General features: G+C 44.8%; 1 protein-coding gene across 1 annotated transcript; it reads left to right on the top strand.

Annotated features, from left to right (window-relative positions):
* Positions 1–1,354: 1,354 nt before the first annotated feature.
* Positions 1,355–9,590, top strand: AKAP14 (A-kinase anchoring protein 14). Its single transcript, XM_081222606.1, has 5 exons — positions 1,355–1,556; positions 1,646–1,737; positions 5,765–5,944; positions 8,617–8,669; positions 9,209–9,590. Exons 1-5 carry the CDS (start codon positions 1,439–1,441, stop codon positions 9,393–9,395), a joined length of 630 nt encoding a protein of 209 aa, XP_081078732.1. The 5' UTR covers positions 1,355–1,438; the 3' UTR covers positions 9,396–9,590.
* Positions 9,591–9,853: the final 263 nt, after the last annotated feature.

Below are 9,853 nucleotides of genomic sequence, written 5' to 3'. Positions count from 1 at the left end.
GTTGAGGGGAGAGGAAGGTTACCCTCACCAGACTGACAAGTTGTGAGCAAGCTGCCCCGGGACAGATGGACACCTCCTCCACACAGCCAGCTGCAGGTGACCCTGGAGGCGGAGAGCCCCGGTGAATACATGCCCGGAGCTCACTCTTCTCCCTTCAGCCTGGTTTCCCCATTGTGTGGCACCTCCTGGAAGCCAGAGGGCATGGGAGAGCCCACTGCTGCAGTCCCAGCAGGTCAGCGTTCCAGGGCAGAGAGCGGGGGAGGTGGGGAGAGTGGGCCTGGAAGGGCACAGGGAAGGTCTCCAGCCATGATCTCACAGCCCTGTGCTAAGAGCTAAATGGAACGAGGCCCATTAAACACTCCAAATTGGGAGTTGCTATTTTTACAAAAATAAATAGCTCCCCTGGGAGTGAGAGAGCCACTTTCATGCAGGGCCCGCTATGCCGGGATTGCCTACAAGGGATTTATAACTGGCGCTAGAAGTGAGTGACTGCTCCTCAGTGAGGAGACTTCAGTATAGCAGGGAAAGAAGGAATGCAAGACTCAAGGGAAAAAGATGGAAAACGTGCAAAGACTTCTAGCTCTGTGACGAACCCTTCACAGCCCTGATAACTCTAATTTCCACAGTCTCAACAAATGCTAAAAGCATTTGGAAAATTTTAGTTATCACTTATAAACATCTTACTAAAATAGGAGCAGACAAATGTTTTCTGAATAAATCTCAAGCCATGAGCCAGCATCATACTTACTGGTGTGACACCAGAAAGCACGCCCACTGAAGCCCGACGCGAAAGAAGCAGGCTCACCATCTCCACCTTCACTTCCATTTTTCTGGAAGTGTTACCCAAAGCTAACACTTATATATTGTAGGAAAAGAGATAAAAAAATGATAGTTTCCGGCGGATAATTGTATACCTGGAAAATCCAAGAGAAAAAAACCCTGAAAAACGAACCTCTCCTATACTGTACTGTCTCTAATCATTTTGATACACTTTTTTAAAGAGCCACGTGCCCTCAGTGGCCTAAAGCAGGGGTTGAAGTTCTAAGAAAGACTCAACTAGAAATCAATATTGTTAGAACTCTAAGGAAGTTAGGAATCATTCGGCTATGTCTTGCTGAAGTCTTCATGGTTATGAGAATTGGCAAATCCTTGGTTTTCAGGAATATGGACCTCAGCAGCCAGGCACAAAGGTAAAGAGTGAGGCCTCTCTCCTACCCCAACCCCTAATCGCCTCCCTAGAGGCAACACCATTTCCTGTGTCTTGTGATTCTTCAAGAGATAGTCTGTACTTAGACGAGAGTGTACACACGCGCGCGTGCGTGCGCGCACGTGCACACACACACACATACACACACGCAAAAAGTAACTTTTTGAGTTTCTTTTCCCAGTCAAAAGAAAATGAATGTGACTAAAAATGTCAAATTTCAGAAGGAAGTAGATGTGGATAAAGGTCCCTACAAGCCAGATGATGGATACAGAAGACACTCAAAATGTAACTGAACTAGCTCTAGCTTTAGCCAAGAATGCCATCGCTGCTACTATCAAGTCCATGGAAGGTAGTAATCCTGTTGGGGTATGTAAAGGATGGTCTCATTATGTAACAGCACACTAGGAGGCAACTAATAAACTCATACCTTGTTTGTAGAAGCTGAAAACCCCATCAAAAATATCAACTGGATCACACAGGGTGAATTCACAGAAGAAAGGGGCTGTAAACAAATTGAGGAGTTCATTTCGGTAAGTCCGTTGACCACTCCAGCTCAGCACAATTAAAAGGCTCCTGTTTGATGCACAATGGAAGTCCTACTAGGAAGCCTAAGCAATGATATCACAGGCGACCTGAAATAAAAACTGTCCTCATCTGGGTTGCAAAGCCAAGGTGGGATAGTCTTTGAAGGTGAAAAGCCGATTGTATTTTCCAGTGTTTTTGTTGTCCTCACCGTACACTTCCCTAGGAAAATTGGATCTTCTCAGCTAAGCAATTTCCCCATGCTGCTGCTCTAACTGGGGGCCTAGTGGCCTAAGGAGGGAGATGCCCCTCTAAAACAGGGGTTCTCCAGCCCCAGCTTTAGAGTTCTCATATTAACAGAGGGGATGCACACAGATCACGAGTCTTTTTGATTTAGCTTTGAAATGTATTCACTGTACAGTCAGATGCACATGCTCATGAATTTCTTTTCTTTTTCCTCCTGGTCCTGGCTCTGACCTATTTGTGTGGCTTATCCCAGCAGCTCTGGGGAGAAGGCCCTGGGTGGCTTTGCATAACTGGTGGGGTGGATGAAGAAGAATGGCCTGAAATCCCCACTCACTGTATTTCCTTAGAAGAGAAACCAGTTAAAATTGGTGGAGGCAAACCCCCCCAGCCTGGGAGAAGTCTCCAGCTGTCTCAGTTCCTCTGACCAGCCCATCCAAGCCTTCCACCCTAAGGGCACTTTCCCAGGCCCAGGAAGGCTTGGTCAGGTGGGAAGGAGGAAAAAGGTCAGGGGTTCCTGGCTCCACACCCTCCATCCGTGATTGCGGCACAGCTCGCCATTGCCATTGCAAGGGGTATCAAGAGCACAGTGAAGAGAAACGGTGCAAAGTACTAGTTACTCTTGGGCCTTCCTGCTCTGGAGCACATCTCCCATTTGGGTTTGGGTAAAAGTTCCTGCTTGCTGCACCCAAAGTTTGTGAATCAGACTGAAATTGGACACAGAACAAGCAGGAAAATGTTCCCCTGCAGATCCTACTGGTTCTGAGTAAAAGGCAAAAGTCAGTCCGGACAGTGGCCTATAGGGCCCGACATAATCTGAGTCTCCATCCCCCCTTCCTCCCAACTGACTGCTCAGACTCCATCACCCACCACCTTCTTCCCGTTCACCTTCCTCACTCCAGCCATACTTCCCTCCTTGCTGTTCAACTGCCAGGCATGCTCCCACCTCAGGGCCTTTGCACTTGCTGTTCCCTCTGCTGGAACCCTCTCCCCTGAGATCTACTCTCATGGTTTGCACTTTCCCTCTCTTCAGGTCTTTGTTAGGATGCCTTTTGCTCACTGAGGCATTTCCTGGCCACCTGATCTAAAATTGCACCCATCTCTCCTCTGACCTATTATTTTTTTCCATTAGCACTTACCTCTACCTATGATATTAGATTTTATTTACCCTATTGCCTTTTTTCCACATGATCCATGAGGGCAGAGACTTTTGTTCATTGCTCTGTCCCCAGGCCTTAGAAAGGTCAGATACATAGAGGATGTTCTATAAATATGTGTTGAATACATGAACAGATTTATTCTCTCCATACCATTATTCTTCACAGATGAAAAGCTATCACAGATGAAAAGCTAAGTCAAGGGCTGTTGTGAGGACACAGAAAATTAGAAAGTAGAAGGTGATGGCAAAGCTAAAAGCTCTATATAACTCCGGACATAAAATCACCCTGTTCCCAGCCCCACTAATGCAGCAAGCCCTAGAAGTGAAGTCTATCATCTAAATGCTAGGCATTTCTGATGGAGAACTTTTTCAAGCCTATTGCAGATTTCCCAGAGTCCACCATACACCAGGGGACAGCAAATTAGGAGTTACCATTTCCTGAGTGAGCACTGCTATGTGCCAAGCACCACTAAGCACTTCACATGCATTATCTCATTTAATCCTCACAACAAACCTGTGTATAGGTACCTCAGTGTACCCATTTTACAGATGACGAATCTTGAGGCTCAGAGAGGTTGGGCAATTTGTCCAAAATCTTTCTGATTAACCAGCAAAATGAAGTTTGATCATTGGTCTGTCTGATATACTTCTTCCACCTTAACAGGAAAAGTACTTTTTGATGACAGAAATAATGCAGTTTACTATCAATGAAAAATGAAAATTCAGAAGATTTTAAGGTATTGCAATGTGAAAGGGGGCACGGGTTCAATCCCTTGGGAACTAAGATCCCGCATGCCATGCGGTGCGGCCCCCCCCCCAAAAAAGAATGATTAAATCTGGTATCACAAGGCTTGTGTGTTTATGGGGAGGGAACCGGTGTACTTATACATTGCCAGTGGGCATAATAATTGGTTAATTTTCTTCAGGAATGCAATCTGGCAACAAGAATACACAAATAAGTTCTTAATATAAGAAAAACTGGAAAATCCCCCATGCCTATCACATACTTAAAATAGTTTTACAATAAAAATAAGACATCATTATTAAAAAAAAAAACTCTGAGCAAAAAGACATACAGTAGAAAATGAAAGTTCCCAGATCTACTCCCTCAAATGTCACTTATCATCGATAACAGCTTTGTGCATATACTTCCAGGTGCCTGTTGATTTTGAGTGTCCAGTAATATGTAATTGGCTAAGCCATCCATGGTTGAGTAGCACAATGAGATACTGTTTCCTGGAAATGAGTATATGAAGCAATGTTATGTAAAAATGATAAAACATGGGATAACACACACTCACTGCACAGAGATAAAAATGGGAAGAGAGTGGCCTGATGGAGATAGCTGAATTTACTTTGTCTAAGGCTGCTTTAGAAAATCCTAGAACTGAGACATCTGATGGGGTGGAGAGAGCACTGCTCGGGAGCCCTCTGAGCTGGCTGCTCGGGAGCCTGGGTCCCAGCTGTTGTGTGGGATTGTCCCTTCCTATTTCTAGGCCCCAGGATCCTCATCTACAAAGTGAGGGGCCTTGTTAGATGATCTTTAGGGACCACTCCAATGCTACAAAGTCTATGATTGTGTGACAGATTAAACATTAGGCCTGAAAAAGTATATCAAGTAACACAGAAAGGTTGGGAAAAAAAGACATGCTCCAACGGGCCTCATGGGGTTGGCTGGCGGACTCCTTCACTGAAAGGGAAAATGATCTATGTAAGAAGACACAGAACTGATCTCAAGGAATCTAGAGTCTCTGGCTAACTGAAACAGCCAATTGGGTATAAGTTTGAAATAAAGTTAGCTGAGGCAGAAGGCCAGCCTACATTTTTTTGTTTTAAAGGAAGGCCTAAAGTCTTTTTACCATCTGCTCCCAAACTCTCTCTCTACATCACTGGGATTGTTAGACAATCCTACTTCCTTCCTTCTGTGGACCTTCATCTTAATTCAAGATCTTTTTTAGGAAGCTTTCTGTGCCCCAATAGCCTCTGGCATTCAAGGCCTGGTGCTCAGACTCAAGGCTACATCATGCCTTGTGCGGACCCTAGGTGTTAGTAAGATCTGTGCTTTGGAGGGGGAAGCTTCTCCAAGGGATCTGAGGGATCTGAATGATCCCTTGCCTGATCTATTCCTTTTCTGACCTTATTTTACCTACCACCTAGGGCTGCAATGAAGTGAGTCTGATTTTCCAAAACAGCTTGTGAAATCAGCCCCCTTATTTTCTAGTCACACCTTTAGGTCTTCTGGAGTAGAGTGAGCAGAACACGTGTCCTAAGCACTTTCTAATTATTTTCCAATTAACCAAAGTTGCCTTCCAAGGTCTGGAAGGAGGTTAGTGTGTACGTGTGTGTGGTGTGTATGTACACACACTGAGCGTGGGCCCCTGAGCTCCAAAGCCCAATCTCAAGCGATGTCTGCACTATTCACTTATTTGACGTTTTAGCTCCACCTTTTCTCTCCCCTACCTGTGGAGATAAGTGGGAGTTGACTGTAGTTTGAATCCCCGTCAAAAGTGTTAGAAATGGATCCAGAAGCAGGGCTGTAACCCCTACTGTTGTGTGCTGCCTTCGTCTAGACAGCTTGAACAGAAGTCTGCTTTTCTTCCTTTGTGTGCTTTTTATTTTTTTCTATGAAACAGAACTGGGAGTATCAAGGCCACTGGGCGCACTACACAGAGTTTTTAAAGAGGGAAGATGTGATTCACAGCTTCCACTACATCTACTGTGTACACTGGAGCATCCCAACTGCTCGGAGACCCATAGCACGAACCACTGCCAGTGTCTACTTCACCATCAAGATCAACACAAACAAACTTCCGGTAAGCGCTTTCCTTTTCTGCCCTGTTCCCTTCAGTGAGGCTTCGACGAGAATAGAGACTTCTCTTGTCAAGGCCATCAATGGGCCCCTTCTTTGTGAAACACAACGGTCATACTTCTGTCCTCGTCTCACTTGGCCCATCTGCAGCACTTGCCATAGCTGATCGGAGTACTCCCTCCTCCGTGAAATGTTCCATTTGGCTTCTAGAACAACATTCTCTCCTGGTTTTCCTCCTGCCTCACTGACCATTCCTTCTCTACTGGTCTACTGGCCTCTCCTCCTCTCACCAACCTCTTCATGTTGGAATGTCCCAAAACTCAGGCCTTGGATCTTTTCTCTAGCCTCACCTCCTTGATGATCTTATCCAGTCTCCTGGCTTTAAATGCCACCTCTAGCTTATGATTCCCAAATTTCTATCTCCAGCCCAGATTTCTGCCACTTGGATGTTTAATAAACATCTCACTTATTGTATCCAAAACTGAACTTCTGATTTGCCTTTCCAAGTCCGACCTACCTGCGCCTTTCTCATCTCAGCTGATGGCCAAAATCCTTGGCGTCATCCTTGACTCTTCTTTTTCACTCACATCCATTAGGAAATCCAGTTGGTCCTACCTTCAAAAATAGGCCCTGATGGGACTCCCCTGGTGGCGCAGTGGTTAAGAATCTGCCTGCCAATGCAGGGGACACGAGTTCGAGCCCTGGTCCGGGAAGATCCCACATGCCGCGGAGCAACTAAGCCCGTGCACAACTACTGAGCCTGTGCTCTAGAGCCCGCGAGCCACAACTACTGAGCCCGCGTGCCACAACTACTGAAGCCCGCACGCCTAGAGCCCATGCTCCACAACAAGAGAAGCTACTGCCATGAGAAGCCCGCGCACTGCAACTAAGAGTAGACCTCGCTTGCCGCAACTAGAGAAAGCCGCGCACAGCAATGAAGACCCAACGCAGCCAAAAAAAAATTTAAAAAAAAATAGGCCCTGAATCCAAGCGTTTCTTCCCACTCCACCTCTACCACCCTGGGCCAAGACACCATCATCTCTCACCAAGGTTATTTCAATAGGCTTCTAACTAGTCTCTCTGCTCCCACCCTTACCCACATCCTGTCTCTTTTCAGCCAGCCGGAGTGAGCCTTGGAAAAATGAAGTTATGTCACGCGTCTGTTTTGAACGTTCCAACATGCTTTTCAAACTTCAAAGTGCATGTGAATTACTCAGGGGTCATGTTAAAGGGAAGATTCTGATTCAGCAGGTCTGGGGCTCAAACTTCTGCCTTACAAAGAAGCTCCCAGGTGATGCTGATGCTGCAGGTCCACAGACCATACTTTGAGTAATGAGGGCCTACAGGCCTTGTGTGATCTGGTTCCTTGTTATTTTGACTTTCCACTACTCCTTCCCCCTCACTTACTCTGCTCCAGCCACTCTGACCTTGCCACTCCTTACGTAAGCCAGGTATTGTCCCTCCTCAGGGCTTCTGCACTTGCTGTTTCCTTTGACTGGAACCCTCTCCCCTAGGTACGTGCACAGCCTGCTGGCTCACCTCCTCTGCACTTTCTGCCTCACCCCCATGATTTTGCTTTTCCTCCATAGCACTTTATCACCTTCTGATTGTCTGTGTAACTTCTTATCTTGTTATACTCTGCTCCCCCACCAGAATGTAAGCTTCAGGAAGGCAGGGATTTCTGTCTTGCTGTAAAACAAAGCCTGGTAAATAGCAGGCGCTCAATAAATACTTGAAGGAATGACTGCTTGTAGCCACTAGGTCGACCGTGAATATGAAATATGTTGATAGCTGGTGTGAAAGGAGTCCAAATAACATGTATGAATCCAAGGCTAGGGTCCTTAGAACAGGGTTGGTACCAAGCATAATGCCTGGAATACAGCAGACATAAAAATGTTATTTCCCCTCTGCCTTCATCCTTTCAAAGTTATTTGAGGCTCTGCCTGACTCTAAGGCTTTATATATGACCACACAGTGAGCCAACTATGTCCTATATTCATCCTATCCTAGTACAAACTTACCTAGTTGGAGAGTTTGGAACCTGGAATGATCCAAAAAGGTAAAATCTGTGAGTTCTCACTTCTCCTGGTCATATATCCCACCATCAGCTGTCTTGCTAACTGGCGAGCTCTAAGATCGGAAAGTGAGGCTGCTGGAGGTGAATGAGACCATGACAAGAGACCACACAGAGAGAGGGCTTGGGAGCCTCGCTCTAGCTCAGAATTCCGAGTATAATTTTGGAGGGGACACTGGATGGGGACCACTGAGACGGCATTACAACCTAGATTTTTATGCTGCTTTTAAAATGTTTTTGAACCATGTTCATCTATATGGTTTCATTCCTAGGCCATCCCTACAAGGTAAGTTGGTACAGTTGGTTGAGTAAACTGGAGCGCGTAAAGAAGGCACATGACTTCCTCATGCTCCTAGTAATGAGAGCACAGCCTCTCTTGACTTGTTTTCAATTTTGTGGATACTCTTAAGGTATTTGTTGCCAAAAAGATCTTTTGCGGAACACAGGTTTGAAGTGAAAAAGAACTACTACCTACAGACCTCCAACTCACAGGGAAAATGAATTCTAGAAATTGAGGAGTCTACTTATGGACACTTGTAACAATGGAAAGAATCATGAGTTGGTGTGACTGGTCTTGGCTGACAGTTGTCTTTTTCTCTTAGAATACACCCATTGATGTCTCTTACGTCTTTGAGAGCCATTCATTGGTTCACAGGTAATGAACATTTAGAGACTTACTTTAAAAGGGTGGTGGGAAAACTCATCACACTCCAGGAGCCCAGCAGGCCCACAGCCGCAGGTAATTTATGTAATGGTCACTTTTCTTCTTTGGACCACCTACTCCATTAAGATGGGCTGAAAGTAGGAGTCTGCCTTTGTTCTAGAAAATTGTTTTTATTTTTAGTGTCTCGTTTTTCAGTGATTATAAATGTGAGGATTAGTTGCTGGAGTAGGATGGGGCCAAGGTAGGTCATGTCTACTGTTTCTATGTGAAACTTCACAGTCACATGGAACTAACTCACATATAATAATTCCTTTTATTTGTACAGCGTCTCTCTTAAAGAATCTTTACATATAAACTCATTAAGCCTTTTATTGAATGGGCCTAAGGAACAGAGACGACCTTTGTCCCCCAGCCACAAAAGGCATTTTGCTCACTAGAAATGTAACAGAGTAAACAGGTAATCAATCCCTGGCTCAATGTTTTGTTTCATTTTAAAAGCTTCTGTTGTGTTGGTTTTTCTTCCTCTGCAGACCAGGAATGACTCACTTTCAAGAAAAATGCCTGAGGGACATTATTGAGGCCAAATATATTTTAATGAATTCAAGTATCTTCCAATTCAACAGTGCCAGAATCTTCCAGAATACTTTAGGAATAGATTTCTCATCGGAGTGTGTTAAAAATACGATACTAAACATCAAACCACAGAATATTTATTGAATAATAAACTTGTGGCACACAATCCGGCTGCATTGGTTTTCTTTGCATTCATTCATTTTCCAGTTGGCAACTTCCATCACATTAGCAGAGTAACCAGTAAGTTGTCTTCTATTTTCTAAAAGGTTTTTCCCATCACTATCTGCATCACTCAGAGTCTTACAGGTACAAAAGTTGAGTTTAGGGAGTTGCTAAAATTCACCTCGCCACCCTTACTATTTCTTGTCTTCTTCCCATCCTCACACCAAATCGTTCCTACCATCCCTGTGAGGTTGTCTTGCCTGGCTGCAAGGTTTTAAAACACCAAAGACAAAATTATGAGTGATTACTTACAGGTACATCAGAATATGTATTTACGTACACAAGCACTGGAAGGGAACACAGAATACTAAAGACAATTGATGGGGTAAGACTGTGGGTAATTTTTCTTTCTTCTTCTTTAACTGTTGCATTTGTGCAAT

Source organism: Mesoplodon bidens, assembly GCF_964165515.1.
Source record: "Mesoplodon bidens genome assembly, chromosome: X".
NCBI classification, from domain to species: Eukaryota; Metazoa; Chordata; class Mammalia; order Artiodactyla; family Ziphiidae; genus Mesoplodon; species Mesoplodon bidens.
The sequence above is the reverse complement of the archived record's forward strand: the minus strand, read 5'-3'. Positions and strand labels throughout refer to the sequence as shown.